Source organism: Crocuta crocuta, unplaced genomic scaffold (assembly GCF_008692635.1).
Source record: "Crocuta crocuta isolate KB4526 unplaced genomic scaffold, BGI_CrCroc_1.0 scaffold26, whole genome shotgun sequence".
In the NCBI taxonomy this organism is placed as follows: Eukaryota; Metazoa; Chordata; class Mammalia; order Carnivora; family Hyaenidae; genus Crocuta; species Crocuta crocuta.
Window position 1 is genome coordinate 8840114 of NW_027532249.1, and position 20637 is coordinate 8860750.

A 20637-nucleotide genomic window follows, 5' to 3' on the forward strand; every position below is an offset into this window, starting at 1 on the left:
TTCTCAGACAGCTGTACATTTGAATTGTTTCTTTCCCTAAATTGTTTCTTTCTGTGCAACTGAGGCAGAAAGACACATCAACCTTTGATTACATCACAGCAGTGGCTATGCTACACGACTCTCCTCTCCTTCCAATCAAAAGGGAATAACACGTAGACAGACTTATCAGTTCAGACATGGCCCCAGGGAATTCTGCAAACTTATTAGATTCACCTTTATCTCCTTAGTTACTTCTTTACCATTTACTGCCCCAGCCCAAATTCCTTTGTTCGTGTCAATTCTTCACAAATTTATTTATTTATCTTTTTGTCTACAAGGTATAAAAGTTTCCTGTTCTAGTTGCTTCTCTGGATCTTTATTCTCTTATGAAGCCTCCTAAGTATATGTAAAAAATTAATAACATGAGTATGCTTTTCTCTTGTTAAAAAAAAAAAAGTATGCTTTTCACTTGGACCCCTTACAAAGTGGTATGTCACTGTCTCCTCTTTTGCTTTAGGGGTTAAAAGAGTCAGAATAAGAATTCTGGCTCAATCATAGCAACTTCAATGACATTATTTTCCTTCTCTATGATGTTGATTTTCTGTGTCTTTACACTTTTCCAAGAACTGATTTCTGTATTATTTTATAGGCAATCTTGTTGTAGGCTACCTTTAGGTCTATGAATAATGTATTAATTTTTAAATTCCATTCCATACAGCTTCTTAGCTGCTATCATTTGAAAACTGTTTCGTTGAGAGGTACTCTAATTAAATACTTTTCGGTTGGTTCCCTTAGCAACAGTTGCAACCTGTTTCTCATATATATCCAAGTTTCTACCATAAACTAACTTTGGGAAAAACATCTAAACAGAAATTTCCCATGTTTTGTTTCATAAGTGATACGACCTGATATAAGTTGTCCTTAGTCTCTCACATATTCCAGAGACCAATGCTTATTTCAGAACTATGCATCAGTACTGAGAAATGGCAAGTGCTAAAATGTAATCACTAAGCCAATAATGAAGTTCTGAATATGATCATAGTTTGCAGTGAGTCACCTGCCAATTGAAGGAAAACAAGACTGTTCTAAACATTTATAATTTCACTAAGAAATCTTCCTTGTTGCTATGGTGATTTTGATGCTATTTAGCTAAAGCAAAAACTCTACATTGTAGTTACTACCATGATTAATAAATGGCAAATGAATCAGATGCAATGGATTACGAAGGCATCATGGGACTATAGTTGTTTGGTTCCGTAGTGCCACACATCATAGCCCAGAGAGACAGCATCAAATAGTGGTCAAGAGCAGGTCCCAGGAGCTGTCAGGTCGAATTCGACCCCTTCGTAGCTAAGACTTTGAGCCAGTTACATAACTTCAGTTTCCTCATTTGTAAACAGGGGATAATAATAATACTACTCCCCTCCCCCGCTGTGTGGATCAAATGAGATAACATTTATAAAGCACATAGAACACTGCCTGCACATAGGAAGCACGACTTAAAAATTTGTTAAAATAAACAAACTGAATAGTGAAGCTTAATCTAACTTCACTGGGAGTTTTCAGAATCAGAACTTACAAACCACTGTTTTCAGGTCCATAAATATCAGCATCTCTTCAGTTTGATATTTCAAGATATAAGCCTTCAAATTATATAAATAATAACTTAAGGAGCAGAGTATGGTTCTCTTTTTAATGGAACATCTCTGTTCACTTCCCAGAACTTATAACATTTAGAAACTTGTGTCTAATATGTGTATGTGTCATCGTGGACAATGTTATGAACCCTTCAGATTTAAAATTCATCTATTATAAATCACAAATTTCAGGTTACGTAAACTCTGATCTTTGGAGTCAAACCAAAATGCTTTAAATGCCAGTGCTGTGCGTTCCTTGGCAAATTCCTTAAGCTCTCTGACTTCTTGTTTCTTATTTGAAAAATACAGAAGAAACTTGCACAGAGCTGTTATGTCGATAAAATAAGATCATGTAAGCAAATTGCATAGCATAGTCAAATGTTAATAATGAAACACTGTATTATTGATGGATGATCAATAAATAGCATCAAAATATTAAATGTCTGCTAACCTTATCGTTGAAACTTGCAAGTCCTTCCTGGCTGCTCCTTCCTCATCACCATTACTGGTAATTCCTACTTGCAGTCTCTCCTCAGTGCATATTCCATTTATGGCACCGTACCTTAAACTTGCTGGTGTGTTGATTTGGAATTGTTCCTAAATGCATCTATGCTCTGTCTTCTCATCGCTGTTATAAATATGTTAAGGGCAAAAACCAGCCTCCCTCTTCTTTGATTTCTTTTCATTAAGCCCTGTGTACTGTTCCATACACTGAAGGCTGATTGTTGCTTCTTAATGGGTAAGAAGAGTGGTCATTGTATGTTTCTTTTACTAAATGGAGGAGTAATAAGATCCTACTTTGAGTCCATGTGGAAATGGAAAATCTAGGTGGAAATTAAGAGAAAGTCATAAAGAAGCCTTCTATAAAATAGTGTAGTGCTCTGCTGAACTCAAGGGCAATGATGGTAGAAAGAAAAAGGAGCAGTGTACTGAGAACATAATCTTTGTGGTGCCTCCAAATGGGGACTTAGAATAGGATGCAGCAAAGCAAGAGGAAAAGAATAATTCAGATAAGTAGCTCTACCGGGTAAGTAGAGAAACTCTTCAGGGTTGGGGCGTGTGTGTGTGTGTGTGTGTGTGTGTGTGTGTGTGTTGTTCAGGGCCAATGAAAATTTAAATTAAGAAAATGCCACTAGCTTTCATGAGAAGATCATTGAAAACCTTTAAAGACTGCTTTCAGTAGGTCTATGGAGCCGGAATCAAAATTAAGAGGGGTTCCAAAAGAATAGGTTATTGGAAACTCAGTGCAACTGGTTTGGGAAGAAGAGACATTGGATAGAAGACAGTGGAGATGGACAGTGTGAGAGGGTGGAGATAAAACCGAAAGATTCTTAAATTTTAAATGACAATTGAAAACAAAAAAATGACAGTTGAAAACAAGTAATTGAAAATCTCAAATAAAACAACTCTCCTTTCCAACAGCATTCTTACTGGAATTATTTCTTATAATTCTTCTCATTAGCACAAGAAAAATGAGAAGTAAATCAGAGCCAATGGTTTTAATATTTTCCTAATACACAGGATGTTTTAAAGACTGAGACATGGAATTGCATGTATTCAAATATTTTCAAACCAATCACAGTAAAACACCATTACTGAAAGCTGAATGTCTGAAGTTTTAGATAATTTATCTGTATCACCCACATTCAGGGTCATACCAAAAAATAAATAAAGGAAAGAAAAGTGTAGGATTTTATTAAAAATGAATTATCTGTTTTATATCTGAATAGGTTCCTCAGGATGAATGGACAGGGTACACCCCTCGAGGTAAAGACGACGAAATTCCATGCCGAAGAATGCGGAGTGGCAGCTACATCAAGGCTATGGGAGATGAAGACAGTGGTGACTCCGACACAAGTCCCAAGCCTTCTCCCAAAGTTGCTGCACGAAGAGAAAGCTATCTCAAGGCTACTCAGCCATCCCTTACAGAACTCACCACACTCAAGTAAGTATTTCCAACACTACACTTCTGGTAGTCCAGCTGCTTGCATTATCACCTAGAATCAGAGTGGGGGACTCCTAGAGTAACTGGGGCAGAATACACCCTACAGATAGAGCAGTGTGATGCACTGAGTGGCCTATTGATTTTGACATGGGTTCTGACCTGTCTATCCCAGTGGCTTCAAAGACATGGGCATCCAGTCATGTGCTGCATAGATCATAAACTGAACCGCAAACCCAAGATGAAGAGTTGGAAACAATCTAGAATGGCTCATAAAATGAATTAAGATTTCTGGTCTACGAGAAGATCTATGTATCTCCACTCTTGGGTGTTTTCTTAACCACTAAATTGGCAACGCAACTCGTTCTTATAAGACCCTTAAATTTTTCAGATGATTGAGAGAGCAGATGATCTTGGAGAAGCTTATAGAAAGTGGCTATGCTTAAAATTTGGGTGATATGTGAAGGTTCTCAATATAGGTTTTTAAATTTGGACACTAGATGCATATAATTTGTGTGACCTTAAAAATGGTTTTTGGGGGGATGCCTGGCTGGCTTAGTCAGTGGAGCATGTTACTCTTGATCTCAGGGTTACAAGTTCAAGCCCCATGTTGGGTGTAGAGATTACTTAAAATTAAATGTTAAAAAAAGGCTTTTGGTTTTGAAAAATATAAGTAGTTCTTACCTCTATTTGTGCTATTTGTAAATAGAGAACAGCACTGCAAAAGAAACTGTGGAAGTTGATTATTTTAAGCAAGGCCTGATTTAATTTTTAATACTATTTATGGAAAGTAAATCAGAGCCTAGGAATATATCAAGGCTTGGATTATCATTTAAAAAATATATTATAGATGATTCATAATTTCAAGTGCCTTTTTCCCATATGTTGAGGAAATACAGACTACACTTCATGCATTTATATTATGTTACAAAATAAAATATTAAAAGACAAAATAAATAAAAGAGAAAAAGACCAAAGCCATCAGGTTAATGAAAACACACTAGACTATGAAGCTAAAACACTGAAAAACAGCTGACTATTCTATGATGGAAACTTATTTAAAGAGCAAACTAATGTTATATCTTAAAACAGTGGACACAGTCCCCTCACACATTATTCACAAGGGGTCATGTGGAACCTCTCCAGATTACCTCAGTAAAAAATTAATACCAGTGTGCCTGGGGCTCATTGGTTAAGGGGCCGACTCTTGATCTTGGCTCAGGTCATGATCTCATGGCTCATGAGTTCAAACCCCATGTCAGGCTCTCTGCTGATGGCGCAGGCCTACTTGGGATTCTGTCTCTCCATTTCTCCACCCCTCCCCTACTCATTCTCTCTCCCTCCTTCTCTCTCTCTCTCTCCAGTTGCCCTTCCCCTTTGCCTTTATTACTGCAAGTGTTAGTTTCCTAGGGCTGCCATAACAAAGTGGCTTGAAACAACAAAAACTTGTAACATCACAGTTCTGGATGCTAGAAGTCTGAAATCCAGGTTTCAGTGAGACCTTGAGATGCTCCTTGAGATGATGCTCCTTGAGAAACTTGTTGAGAACAAGCCTTCCTTGCCTCCTCTCAGCTTCTGGCCGTGTGCTGCTAATCCTTGGCATTCTTTGGCTTCCAGCTACAGTGCTTCAAGCTCTGCCCTGTCCCATGTGTGCTTTCACACAGCTCTCTTCCTGTCACACCACTCACGTCGGATTAGAACACTCCTAATGACCTCATCTCTACTTGATAAAATCTGCAAGACCCTTATCCAAGTAAGGTCATGTTCACAGGTACTAGGAGTTAGGACTTTGATACATCTATGGGGGGAATGTAATGCAACCCATAACACTGCCACACAAGGTAAAAGTTGATCATGGAAATGAAAGATAGAAACAGGCTTTTGTTGTACTTTGGCACACCTCATGGAGGCTCAGAAAAATTAAATATACCCAGTCTGGGGGAAAAAAACTGGATTTGTAATAAAGGCAGTCTGCCAAGGTGGTTTAAAATGAGGGTGGCCAAGGATAACTTCTGGCAAATATCTTCTATGGACTTCAAAATATCTCTCTACTAGAGCTAAGGAGCTAATTAACATCTTCCAGAAGAAGCAAAAGAGGGAATGCTTTGGGCAAGAAAGTCACTTAGACCTTCAAGAGCTCAGTTTCCTCAAATGCATACCAAGCAGTGGGACTCTGCAACCTCCGGAGTCTCTTCCAGGACCTTAGTACTCCCTCAGTTTAACTATCAGGATGCATTTGTCACATTGGCTGAATGACACTTTAGGTCTTAGGTAATGAGATAGTGATTGCTGCTCACAATAATAAGCAAGTATGAGGAGAACTGAAAGGAGCAGAGCATAAGCAAGGTGAGGAGAGTGCTCTGAGGAGGCTGAGGATAGGGAGGTAGGTGCAGAAATCACCTCTCACAAGTGTGCCCTGGGCTACTCTCCTCCCAGCTTCAAGGGCTGTGGGCAATCGTTCTGAAGTCATTGGAACTCTTCCTTGTTCATCTTGCTTCCTACATAATATCATCTTCCTTTCAAGCCCGGGGCCCTATTTTTACAACACTCATATACTTCTTTGACTTCTCGGAAGTTTTAAGAGCAGCAGTTTTTAAGAGTTTTAAGAAAAAGACAAACACGGAGAGTGGCTAAGCTGTTGGTGGAGAAGGTCAGCTACTTCAGACAGTGACATCAGTTATTGAGCTGAGCTGAGCTAGTGACTATTCTTTTCCTCCAAACCTATGGAAATTCAACATGGTAACCAATTTACTAGGGAACCCCTAAAAAACTGAGAAACGTTTTTTCTTTACTCAAGATGGAATTTCACCAAACCATCTCTATTCTTTAGCAAGCAAGACAACATCTGACCATCATTTAAACATGCCTTTCTTCTCTTTCCTACTATTCCATTCCCCAGGCTTATTTCTCATAGTTCTGTTCATCTCCATTCCTTCTCTCCTCACCTGGCTTAGGGATTCCATTCCTCATTACAGTCTACATATTAGGCTTCCATCATATGCAATTACAGATGATTCCTGGTGAGTGCTAGTTTAATGGTATTGGAGACACACAAGAAGACAAGGGAAATGCACTATGGGGGCAAAACTTCAAACTTGACATGACTTGTAATCAATGCATGCTTTTATTCCTTAATGATGTTTTGACTCAAGACCATTATTTCTCTAGAAGTTTGAAGCATTCAGTCCCTCATGAGAAAAAAAGATCCCCATATCCTGGAATTCTAGTTCCCCAAAAAAGAAAACTATATTTTTGTTCTTACTTCTTTGACATTTAAGTCATTTTTTTTTCCTCCTTCCTCCTCAGCAATTCACAGCTTTAGGGATGAATCATAGCCATGAACCAAGATAACTAAAATTAGCCAAGTGAGATTGGGGCAACATTTTGTTGGAGGTTTTCAACTCCTATCTTCTGTTGGAAATGTTGTAGAGAAAGCACTCCTATACTTTCTTACATTGTTTTACTCTCTACTCTTTTTAAAGGCATCTTGAGGGTTTATTTACAAGGGTTGTTGTCATCACCCACTCAATGTTATTGGGTCCTAAGTTCAGTGGAACACTCTAGAGTCATGAGCAAGTTTGAGACAGTGAATTCCATCTTTGGGCTGCAAAATTCCTGTAGCTACTCACTGAGGATCATTAATTCTTTCACTCTCTTATCTCCTTCCACAGCCAGTAACAAATCCCTTCACCTCACCACTAGCTTTCCCTTCTTCTTTTGTTATTACCTAACAATGAACTTGAAATGGATTATTACCCAAGAATATTACTATTTTCAAAGAATAACTTCTAGATGCTTAACAGTAAATTCTCAGACAATGTGGGGAGAGGTTTGGGGACCAGAATTTGCTTACAGGGTGTCGCCACAGCTTGGCTCTGATGAATTTAAGTCTTTTAGTTGGATTTGTTATAACTTGCTATTTATTTTAGCATTGAGACTACTGCCGTAGTTAAAAAATCATGGCCAAATCCCATCTTGGACTTTTTCCCCCCAATATTTTGTGGAAAGAACTTTCTAAAAAGCTGCTATTTAAAAGATTCTATATTTAAATTCAACTGTCCATTAATCCTAGGCAAATAACACCTTAAAATTTCTTCATGCTTCTTTATCCCTTCATCCAAGCACTGAGAAAACTTCTCTCTTGGAGGAAATAGTCTCTAACATTGTATACTTTCAAAGGCCTCTGAAATTGAAAAGGAGGCCCCAGACTTCTGTGCATGTTTGAATCTGTGGGTGACCAGGTAGAGCTCCTAGTACTTTTGATAAAATGTCTCAGAAAAGGCTTCAAGAAGGTTTATATTCAGCCCTAAATGTCTTGAAGGCAGTAGCTTTCCATGTTCAGAATGGCTAATCCTCTTAATCTTCATTCTTTTCCTGATCCTGAACTTTTTTTTTACGTGTATTGGTGAAATACTAAACAGCTGTGTGGCTTTGGCAACTGTTCTGATGTCTCTGAGCCCTACCCCCACACATACACCCAATTAAATGAGAGGTTTCGGCTCTTGGCATGGATGGTACTGCTTAGATAACTCTCATCACCACTCCCCACCCTCCCCATCCCCCAGACCCATGGCAGACAGCATTACCCGATCCCAGTACCCTTCCTGCTGAACACAGATTAGCCTTCAGAACCCTTCTCAACACAATTCTCTAGGGTCCACATCTCACCGACTGGTGATGCCACAAAGTGCTGTCTCTAACCCACACTGTGCCCCCTTGCTGGTTCCTCACATCCCATAAGCCCCTCCTGCTCACCTGCGATTTCTCAGTGCCTTCTCTCCCCAGAAAAAAGGGACCCAGGGCATATGAACATGAGAAGACTGAGGCTTTTTTCCTAAGGGTGTGAGTCATGTTTAAGAACATAACCATATATATCATCCCATCTCCGTTCTAAGTGGTATGAAATGTCTCTGTTTTTCTTTGTTATCTGTTTTGCCCAAAGATTGACATTTCCTCTCCTGCCTGACCGCCGGCATAACTCAACATACAAAACCAGATATCCTTTACAATAGAAGACAGAACAGAACCCAACCTGACACTACAATATTGTGAATATAATTCAGCGATATAAACTCAAGATAGTTTCCCAATCCTTTCCTGACCACGGTACTTTCTTCTACTACATCCTATCCTCTTAACTCCCTCCCCACCCACCTTCCACAGTAATTAGAAATGGAAAAAGTTTAAAGCTAAAAGTCGTTCACTTGCTCATAAATTATCTTAATGCCTTTCAAGTTTATTTAGTTATTTTTGAGAGAGACAGAGACAGCTTGAGCAGGGGAGGGGCAGAGAGAGAGGGGGGAGGGAAAGAGAATCCCAGGCAGGCTCCATGCTGTCAGCACAGAGCCCGATGCAAGGCTTGAACTCACAGAACGGTGAGATCATGACCTGAGCTGAAATCAAGAGTTGGACACTTAACCCACTGAGCCACCCAGGCACCCCAATCAGTCCCTCTTTGAGGTATGAATACTTTCCTCCAAATGAGATGCACATGTGTTGAGCACTGTAGTCTGTACCATATCCTGGTCTCTCAGGATATAATTGCTCTTTAGAAAAACCTGTTTTGGAAGGACACTTGCAGAGATTGGATTGTCCCTACAATGATCATGACCCCAGAGAGGAAAGAACTTGCATATCTTTGAGGGAGGTGAAAGAATGAAAGGAAATTCAGATACATCTTAAAAAGAAAACATTTTGACTCAGCCTTGCCTTGGGATAAAGGAAGGAAGGACCAAATGACCAGTGGATCAGAGATAAAGAAGGCATTGTCTGATGCCTGAGGTTCAAGGGAGAAGGGATAGGCTTTTAGGAGTCTGGGTCCAGCTCCGTCAGGACTAGTATAATAACAAACCTTGTACCTATATCTTTTCTGTGGCTGTATGGTATATCACCCGAGCTGTCTTCTCATGACCAGGCAAGGCACCAAAGACCCCAAAAGAGGGTTCCAGAAATGAAGATTCCCCAGTCCCCTTAGGCAGTACTGATCAGAAATGCTACCCACTGGCCTGCCAGGAAGACTTCTGTTTACAGAGAGACTTAAAATCCTTTATGCTGCCTGTCTGCTGGCTACCATGCCTTCAATTTAATATCTACATTCCCTATTAAAGTGCAGACAACCAGGTAATAGAGAACACCCTAATTATAATCAGAAATGGTATTCATGTAATCACTCACTGATTTATTCAGGACCTTTAATATTAAAGTCTTGTGGGAGACATTTATACCTTGATTTCAACACATTTATTAAATGCTTTACTAAAATGTGGTTTTCCATAGTCAAGTGGAAAATACATATATATTTATATATAGACATATTTTATAAATATATTTATATAAATACACATATTTTTAGAGATATAAATATACCCTAAAAGATACTCTAGAATACATAGATGTGCCCTAGAATCTAAGAATGGTGGGGGAAAAGGCACTACAGACAAGAAATAAACTTGAAATTCAGAGGCTGAAGGTATTCAAGTTTATCATTTTGTTCAGAATTTTTTCTGGTCATAAAAGTCTACTTTACTTGAATGGGGAGAGTGGGTTTTTTTTCACTGAAGATTACTATTGTGTCAGCATAGTCCATGTTATTAGTTTTGCTTTCATTTTGTATCATTAAAGAAATCCTCCTGGTTCATCTCCGATGGCAGCACTTAGGAAGGAAAGAGAAAAGTTACTTTAAAGGAAGCCTAGGCAGACATATTAGGAGCCGCTTCTAATCCTTTTTGGAAGCAGGCTGGATGTGAGTCCTAAATAAATGTATCTTTACAGAGAAGGCATGTGAGATAGCACAACCACTGACATTCCTGTATATACATAAGAAGAAATGACATCAAAACTACAGCCCAAGGAACTTAGGTTAGCTGCAAGGAGAAACTTCTAATCACAAAGTTATTAATCATGGAATAAACTAATGGGGAATTTGAAGAGAAATTTTTCCAGTCACCTTTTAAAACAACCTGAACTGTCTTTCTCTGAGAGCTTTGGTAATTCTGCTGACTTGGGTGGAATGGACAGAATGTCTGTGTGAGATTTTCCCAGTCTGTGGAGTCTAAGACTTCAGCCAAAGACCAGCACCATGTTCTTAGCATGTATATTCATCTTGTTTTTTTAAATGAAGCATGCAAGATGAGATTTCTAGGCACCCAAATAATTCACTCCTCCCTGAGTACATCACTGCTCTTCCTGACTCTTCCATTTTCGTCACCTGAATTACCATTTTCCTAAATTCAGTCTTGAAACATTGCAGCTCACACTCTCACCTCTTCAGGCTTTAGGACTTCTCTCCTCATTTGAATGATCACAATGACCCATCTCTCTTGCAGCCATCAGCCTCTCCTGGCAATAATTCCTTCTATAGACTTTCTACCAGGTCACTGATATATCATCTCTGAATCCCATTGTGTCTACGTACTTAGTCCTCAAAAGCACTCAATGTCACACTTCCCTTACACATGCATATTCTATGCTTTGACCAAACTGAGCTACTAATTGATCTTAGGATCTAATTTCTGGCTTCTGACCTGTGCTAGTCAGGATAGGTTGGATTATGCTGGGAGTAAAAATCAACTCCTAAATCACAGAGGCTTCCAACCACAAGAATTTATTTCCTGCTCGTGCTACATGTCCATCTTGGGTCAACGAGGAGCTCCGGTCACCATGATCACTGAGGCACCAGGTTGTGGATACTCTATATCAACAAAGATTTCCAAAATCACCACGACAGGGCAAGAGCACAGACTCTTAATACTTCCACCCTCAAGTGACACTCATCACCTCCATTCCCATTTCATATGTAAAACTTAGTGGCATGGCAATGTGTATCTTCAAAGAGGGCAGAGAAGGCAATCTTAACATGTGCCCAGGTCCTGAACACACAAAACAGTATGACAAGCAACACTAATGATTACTGAAGTACTGAAGTCTATCCTGAGACCCAATATTTGGCTCTCTCTGTCTCCTATAGGCAAAATATATTTGTGTCCCATCACCACCATCAAAGGCAGAAAACTCAAATCCTGGTCCTAACGTAAACTTCAAAGTTTATAATCTGTGGATGATGAATGATCATCAGATATATAGCTCTTCCACACTTGGAGATCTGTAGACTCTAATTGAAAATGATCTGCCCCCTAAATGCCACTTAAAATGGTGGAACAAGAACAAAAACAGCCCCCAGAAGACCCCCATTCAAAAAGAAGATGGGAGACAACAGTAGTCACTGGTCCATAGCAATTCTTCAATCCTATTGAGGAAGGTGTTCAGGCTCCTTACCCTGGGGGAGGCAAGGTTTCTTGATTAGGTCTCAAGTCTGCTCCCTGGAAGCAATTCCTTGTACATCATTCTCCATGTTTCCCAGTTCCCTGCTCTGGGAGAGTCTTCCATTTCTATTTATGCCTCCTGACCATATCCAAAGTGCACAGCTGGGAACATGTGCTCCTTGAAGCCCAAAAGACATTTTAGGACTCCCCTTCTTACTACATATTTTAATTGCAGTACACCTCTCTCAAGACTGTAGTCCGCTTCTTATCTATGGATTTGGGTGAGTTGCATGTAACAATCATCACACACACAGAACTCTTCTAGATACAATGATCATTTCTGCTCTATTTGTTTGCCTTCCCACACCCATGCCTCTAAGATACTCTCAGCCTACAAATGCACTAGCTGCTTTCCTCTGGATCATTTGTCTAATCAAAGTATTTACCTAATTGTATATTCATTCTAAATGCTCTGACTCCACTCAAAGGTTTGAACAATAAAGTGAGGTAGCCATATCCTTGATTTGAACCTTGTCACAAGTGGTAGTTTTTATCACTCATAACCTCCTCAGGTTTACCTTTTACAAATGGGGCTGAAATCAGTTGCATCTTCCGATCCTGCAAGTCTTCACATCTCTAGCCTCTCCTTATTCCCTTTCTTTGCTACTTACAATCTAACCAATTCTTTTCTGAGCTTATTTCAAGCTGCATAATATCTTGTTGAAGGCTGCCAATAGCAACCAACACATGTTATTGACATTGTGTTTTGTACCTACCTCCCCTAAAGTTATGAGTTCATTTATTACGTATCTACCTTCCAAGTTGTTGCAGACAACAGTTTACCAAATGACTCACCTCTGCATAACCTAGATCAGTATGTTTCCTAGCCTCTAATAGTTACTCACCTGCTTGCCACCAATTTCTGAAGCTATACTCACATATGTTGGGGTATTCTGTTGTTGCTACTATAGGGGCTCCCCATTTCTGGTACCAAATTATGTACCAGTTAGGAGAGACTAGGTTATGCTCTGTCGATAATCCTTAAACCTCAAAAGTTTAATTCTTGCTCACAATATGTGTCCATTGTGAATTGTCAGGAGGCTCTGCTCATTTCAGTCACTCAGATGTCCAGAAAGACAGAGAGTATATCTCAGTAGGTGCTTCAATGGCCACCAAATCATAAAAGGGGAAAGTGCTTAATTGAGCACTCTTTCCTAGAATTGATACACATCGTTTTTGCTCATGTTTCATTGCGAAAGCCATCCAGATGACCACACCTATTTCAGAGAGACAGAGAAGCACAATACTACCATGTGCCCAGAAAATGGAGAGCTGGGTATATCTGATGGACAGCAGTAATGGTACCTCAAGGTCTTTGTGTATACTGTTCCCCACCCTATCCACCAAGAAAGCCATCTGCTCTTCATTTATTCATTCAGTTAATGCAGCATATTGCTGAAGAACACAGGCTCTGAGGTGAGATGACCTGGCTTCAAAATCATAGCTCTGTCACTACTAGATGTGTTACTATGGGAAAATCACCTAACCATTCTGTGACTCAATTTCCTCATCAGTTATACAGGGATGATAATATTTCCTACCTCAAGAGTAATTGTGAAGAATCAATAGGGTAACATATGTAGAACACTTTGACCAGTGCCCAGCACATAGTAAGCGCTCCATATGTGTTAGCTATTACTATTTATTATATTTTTGGCCACCTACTATGTGCTAAGCATTGGGATACGTTAGTAGCCAGGATTCCTAGTATGATAGAACTTACACTCTAATAGGAGAGAAGAGTAGGAAAAAAACCTCTTCGTTCTTTTCCATCTTCCTCTCAAATTAAACCTCTCCTTGTTAGCTATTATTTCTGCCTCCTAAAAATTCCTGGAGCACTGTGTTCAAACACTTTCTCAAGGTAGTTGTAGACTTCTTACATATACTTCTGTTTTCTCTGTGCCCACATCAAATGCTGCCTGAAGTAAGGTTGGCAAAGTTCTGGGCATAGGGTCAGCCCCGAGAGGTGCTGAATGAATGCTAACTTACCATTAAACAATCTCTCTATGCCTCAGATGTATTGATCAGTAGCTTCCCACAGTGGCTTTAACCTATAGTTGTTGAGTTGAATTGTCATCTAATACCCGCCTGCCACCCTTTGGCTATGCCTGTGCTTACTCAGACTCTACCCTTCCTGTGCTTCTGAATGTGCGGTTCTCTGCACAGCTCTCTGTTCTTTCTCAACCCTCCTTAGCATCGCCAGCCCACCTGGAGCCTGGGAGCTCAGTCTGGCAGGTATATATTAGTATGCTAAAAATATCTGTGCAGCCATCCCTAGGATTGTCATCCCCTCTGAACATTAGCATACTTCTGTTACTGCATCGGGGAATCCCTGTTCATTCTAGTTCAGTGAGGAGGAGGGGAGAGGCTCTAAGACCAACATTAACTAGTCCTTTTAGAGTCAGAGAAGAAGTCTCTGCAATAATCACCTTCCCTGGTTAGCATTCTTTCAAAATGATTTGTCACACAAATAAACCAATGAAGAAGAAATATATTTGATCATCTATCCTGATAACGAGTTAACATTTAAATTTTCTTTCAAGCTTACTTTTCAAGCTAAAAATCACAGATAACAGTTTGTCATTGGTCCTCCCAATGATGTCAGAAGGAATTTAGAATTGACTTTAGCCAACATTTTATTGATAAACCAAGGGTTCCCCGTGGTTATGAGCCTCAGGAGATAGAGCCCAGCTTGGTCTTGGATCTTGGGTCTTGGGTCTCAGGCTCCAGCCATCTGCTTTCATCCTCCCACTGTCTTGTGGAGCTCTGGGGACTTTTCCCCAACTAAGACTGTCTTCACCATCTGCACATTGTTCCTGGCTTCTAGCTCAGAAACTTCTTTTGGTTCTCTGGACCACTTCTCTTTCCCAGGAGAAGCAGAGCTGAGAGCTCTAGGCATAGATCGAGGTTATCAACTGTATATGAAATTGCCACCACCTCGGTAGCATCATCCCTGGGCCAGACTACAAGAGAGATGGACAATGGGCTGTGGGCTTGGACACCTGAGGAGACTGGCCTGATCCTAGAGCTCATGTCTAGAGAGGCTGAAATTACAAAGCCAAGATAGAACCACTTCCTTGTGTTGTTTCCCTTGTTTCCTTCTACTCAATCAAGAGAGATAATGTCAAGATGTTAGAGTAAGAGAAGTTGAGATTTAAAATAGCCACGTTCTTCAATCCCAAGTCTGTGCTCCCTCTTCATTGAAAGGAACCACTTGGCAATGTTGGTTGGTCCAGTTTGCCAGTGAGAGCCAATGATGTGCACTCTCCTCAATGCCACCTCATTTGTGTCACTATGGTAACTTGACATTGGCCACAATGGGACTGTTTACACCACAGAATTCAAGAAATCCTACAAATCAGAGATATTTTTCTTCCCAGGGAGCCCATTTTTAAGCATTTACCCGTATGCTACTGCACATGAGCTCCAAGTAGCCATTCTTCAGAGACAGGACAAAAAGAAAATCTTAGAAGCAAAACTAGAAAGAACCTCAGAGATTATTCCAACCCACTTATATTTCAGATGAGGAGGTAGAGGCCCAGAGAAGATCGGTGACTTGCTCAAACTATTGGGCAAATTTTAGGATCCAAATCTTCTCACTCACAGCTAAGAATTCTTCCCAGATAAATAAAAGTTTTCAAGCTGCTGCATTCCCTGAGCAAGACAAGAGAAATATAAGCGCTCTGTCTCTACTGCAAATATATGATTAAGTGTCACCAAAACAAAGAAAACAATTTTGTATAATTATTTGTAAGTTTCAAAATAACATTATGTATGTTACCTCAGACCAAAAGTGCTACAATTGCTCAGAAAATAGAAAGTTATGGTAGAAACAGCAAGGGATGGCTTCATGAAAGAGAAAGGATTCAGCCTAGAATTTGAATAATTACACAGAGGCAGGAGACTGGGGGTCAGGAATGTGTCAGAACAGAAAGGAACCAAGCTGACTGACATAGGAGAAGGAGTATTTAAAAATGGGGAACTGTCTTTGGAGAGAGGGAAGACATGTACAAGGAAGATCTTTAAACTAGAGAATTAGCTTTGCTTTAATCCAGTTAGTGACAGGGAATCGTTGATGACAGAGTAGGAAAATAATGTCATTGCTGTTTTAGAATGATGGTCTGCCTAGCGTGGAATAAAAAAAACAATTACAGGGGAACTTTTCTCCCATTTAGATGAGAGAATGTTCTACATTATTTACATGGGGATCTACATTGGAAGGATGTCTTCTAACAGCTCAATAGTCATTCTTTCTCTGAAGAGCCTAGGGGTGATTTTTTTTTTCCTTTCTTTTGCTTTTCTCTATTTTTTTTCTTTTAGTTTCTTTAGGCTTTTCCCCCTCTTGCTGTGTAGCTAATTTGAACAACATCAAAAATCACCTCAAAGAATAATAACTAACACCTAGAAGCACTTCCTAAATGCCAGTACGTATAGTAATTCTAATGGTACCTCAAGACAGGAATTATTGTTATCCTGAATTATATGAGGAGGTTGATTGACTTGCCCCAAAGTTCACAGGGTCTCGAGAGCCACAGCCAGGATTTAAAATGAGAGGCTCCATCATTAACCACTATTCTATGCTGCCTCCTAATGTGAGATCCAAGTTGGAGGCAAACAGTTTGAAATCAAGCCCAAGGAAATAAGCCCAAGGAAAGTCACACTGATCCAGCATGAAACACTAGAAGTATAGAGTAGGAAGGGGCAATGTGCACTTACGTAGATAAAAATACCAAAAATCAAAAGTCACCCTAGAATGGGTCATATCCCTTGTTGTTGTGTTCTCTCGTATGTTGTGGTGATACTCTACACCACGATGAATTTCACACCTATACACAGCTCTTTTCTCTTTAGGAATAATGGGAAGATTTCTGTTTTTATTATTATAAAAATAATACGCAAGAAGTTCAGCAGCACCAATGAGTATTTTAATAATATGTAAACGAATTCTTCCCTTTCCATCCCTTTTTATCCCTTGGAGGTAAGAATCATAACCAATTTTCATGTATCCTTTCAAAATACTCCATGCAGACATTATGAACACACATGTCTATACTTCATATGCACAGATCCTCACCTTGCCCTTTTCACTTAGAATTCTTTTTCTTTTTAAAGTTTATTTATTGGGAAAGAGAGAGAGAGGGAGAGAGAGTGCATGCACGAGCATGGGAGCGGCAGAGAGAAAAGGAGAATGAAACCCAAGCAGGCTCCACACTATCAGCACAGAGCCTGATGTGCGGCTGGATCCCATGAACCATGAGATCATGACCCGAACTGAAATCAAGAGTTGGACATTAAGCCATCTGAGCCACCCAGGCACCCCTTAAAATTATTTCCTAAACATTATTTTATGTAAGTGCACATAGATCAACTTTTTTGAGAAATTCTTCTTAGCAACTGCAAAGTATACTACTGTATGGGTAAACAATAACTTAGGTAACCACTTCCCTCTTTGCGTGGAGAATATTCTTTAAGCAAAGGCAAAGAAGGCAAAAAGCCTTAGTGATAAGAAAAGGAGATATTTGCGATCTATCAACATGATCATTGGATTTTAACTCTTGGGCAAGAGGGCAGGAATGAGTAAGAATTTGGGAGTACTTTCCATAAACATGAAGGAAAACAAAGCACTTGATCACTTGAAGAGAATGGAGATGAAACATAAGGATGTTATAAAGGGAAATGTTCCCAACCATCAAATTCAAATAGTATAATCACAAAGCCTGCCTTTTCAATTCCCTGCAGACAGGACTGTGTTCTAAACTCATGCCAATCAGGTAGTGAATATAAACAATCAACCATTGCAAAAACAATCCAGGGGGCCATTGTAAAACTAAGTGAATTTTTGGTTGTTTTTCTGTTTTTGTGACTTACAATCATAATGATATTTGATCCATAACTAGAACTTTCAAGCTTATTTTCCTTTTTGAATATTTTGAAATCCAGTGAGCTATTTAGAAAACAGATTAAAAGCTTCCTATTCTTCTTTCCCTGGCTGTCTTGAAAAAAACAAACAAACAAAAACAAACAAGCAAAAAAGCAATCATCTTAGGGAGAGGAAGGTCCTCTTATTAGCAGGAAGGAAAAGTGACCCTTCAGGGGGAAAAAAATCTTAGGTTTTCTCATTCTGTTTTGTTTTTGCAAAATAAGGTAAATCCATTAAATGCTGTGCTGCTTGACCGCCTTGGACCATCCCTGAGTTTATTTAAGTAGTTACTATGGCAACCACCCACACTTGAAGTAGTTGAGCTGAGTATTGTGGAAAACAGCTCGCAGAGCCTCTGTCTGGCTCCCATCATCATTTCACGTACCCTGGTGGTCACTTCATGTCATTAAAGCTAAATGGCAATTTAAATATATTAATAATGCTTTTTTGTTCTCCTTTAAAGAAAAAAAACACTTTTTAAAAGCATCATAAAACAACAAACATATAACATTTGCCATGTGAGTCTGCTGGCTGGCCTCGATACTGCAAGAGATGGAATAATGTCAGGAACCAGAGGAATGCAGGGAAGAGACCCCAGTAGGGACAGCACGCTTGGCCACCACTACCCTCCCCATCAGCCCCCGACTCCCTCCTTCTTCCCCTTCCCATAATCAAGAACCCACCATGATAGTCAGATCACAGAGCTGCTGATACAGAGGCAGCCCAAAATAATGAGAAAAGGCAGCCCCGACGACAGATCTGGACTTCATCACTTTGCAACCTTAGACAAGTTACTTAACTTCTCTGAGTGTGGTTTTTGTTGTTCCTGCTTTGTGAGGTTTTGTGAGGTTTTTTTTTCTCATTTTTAAAATAGTTCTGATTATCTAGAATTAAATTAATATTGTGAGAATTCGGTGAGCTAACAAATATGAAGCACCTGATCTGAAATGCTTCATTCAGTAGGCATGTATTTAGTGTGTCCTATGCACAAGATACACATTTTACATAAAAATAAACAAATCTAGAGGAAAAAAAAGGAGACAACTGGAAAACTATAAAAATAGGTGCATTTACAGAGAATAGTTTACTCAACAACCCACAATACGCCAAGCCAATTAGGTAGACCTGAGCCAGACTCTAAGATTCTTCCTCCTTCCCAAATAAGTTCTGGGCTGTATTTTTCTTCTACTTTGCCCTTGACTTTTGATCCCTGTATGCTCATCCCTGGTCCCAGGCTCCAAATATAAGGTACTTCCCTAGCTGACCCGAAGGGCTCCTTGGCTGAAGGAGCAATCTGCTTCTTCTAAGCCTTCCCCATGTAGACCTCTGTGGCTGAGAATTGTATGTGTCCTCCCTGGAAATCCTGTGTCTGTCCTTTACCCACTTCTCAGGCTTTCATCTCTTCTGTTGGAAGATTTCACTGGCAGGTAGCTAAGACTGATCTGTGGTCTGGTGAAGTGAAGTGTTTTACTTATTATCCTAAATGACTATCTTTGCCTGTGTTTCCAGGAAACCAGTGGTTGAGGGACAAGGATTAGAATGGACCAGATCCTTTGTCTTAGTACCTCATGATACATGGATTCCTTGACTTGCTTGACCAATCTGGGTGAAACCCACCCTTCTGATAGTGTACAGGGTGACCTACCTGATCGACCACTAAATGTGTTAAGAATGTCCTGTTTCTGTGCACACTAGCCTTTAATAGTAGAAAGCTTTCTTTATTCTTTTATTGCTCATATTTTCATCTTTGATCTATACTACCAGGCAGATTCATTGTCCGCTTCTGAATACAATAGTCCAAGAAACCATGGTGATGTACCATAGGATGGAGAAACTACGGGGAAATGCATGTTTTAATTATTAAAATGAATTCTGGTGATTATTTTTTATCAACCAAGCACCTGTGGCTAGAATTGGCTTGGACAGCATAAAGGAGAAACCACGAGCTCCCATCTCCAGAGTGACTTCAGCTCTTAGCTTAGTGGTTGAGTGCATATGACTGACAGGTCCATGTCATATTCATGGAACAAGCTCATTTGGCTTCCTCCCAGGATCTCCTAGATAGGCTGTCACTCAGTGCACATTTTCCCTCTTCCAGGCTCCTCAAGATAACACACAAATCCTTCCAATCGACTGTCATAACTATTAGGAACATTTTCTTATGCAGTAGTTATGAGAGCATTTCACTTTTATGTCATTTTTATAATTGTGAAAGTTTGTTATTTATACCTCCTTTGAACACGAAACAGCCCCCCGTCTATGCAAGAGAATCTACTACAGCAATTACAGGTCATGAACAGAACTGGAACTTAGCTCAGTCTTCCTATTCTTCAGCCAGAATATGTTCTAAAAGGCTAAATGCCAGTAAGAAACTAGTAAGAAGCAGAATTTTTAAGAAGAGAAAAGCATTGTTTGCTCCAAGTCTTCCTTACAGAAAAGTTCCCAAGATGACCTTGAGCCCAGAGTTCTAAGTGCTGTGCCTGTCTTAATCACAAATTAATTCACCTATCTCTATCACTGCACTAGAACCCAGGATAGGTGCAAAGGAATGACATCAGTAGTCAACCTCAGCAATGATTTTGCCCAAGGTTGCTGGGGAAACCTAGCTGCCAACTGGCAAGCCCGGTGGAGGTATTCATTCTTCCCTCCTTAATCATGTTAGCCCTTTTATCATCAGATGATATCTCTCTCTCCTTGACCAAGTCCTGTAGCCCTGTATTCCACTTGTTCAGCCTCTTAGCATTTCCAGTTGCCTAAAGAGATCATATAACAGAAGAAGAATAAATTTTATTTTGGGTTTTGGCTGGTATGTACAAAGGGAACATTTGTGTTGTAGAT

General features: G+C 39.8%; 1 protein-coding gene across 5 annotated transcripts in view; it reads left to right on the forward strand.

The window, feature by feature from the left end:
• DLGAP1 (DLG associated protein 1) overlaps nt 1–20637 on the forward strand; it is a 324532-nt gene that overhangs the window by 61465 nt on the left and 242430 nt on the right. For all 5 annotated transcript variants that reach the window (XM_077778153.1, XM_077778154.1, XM_077778156.1 and 2 more), the window contains exon 2: nt 3347–3561. In XM_077778153.1, coding sequence (XP_077634279.1) covers nt 3347–3561 — 215 coding nt within the window. The remainder of the gene's footprint in view (nt 1–3346; nt 3562–20637) is intronic.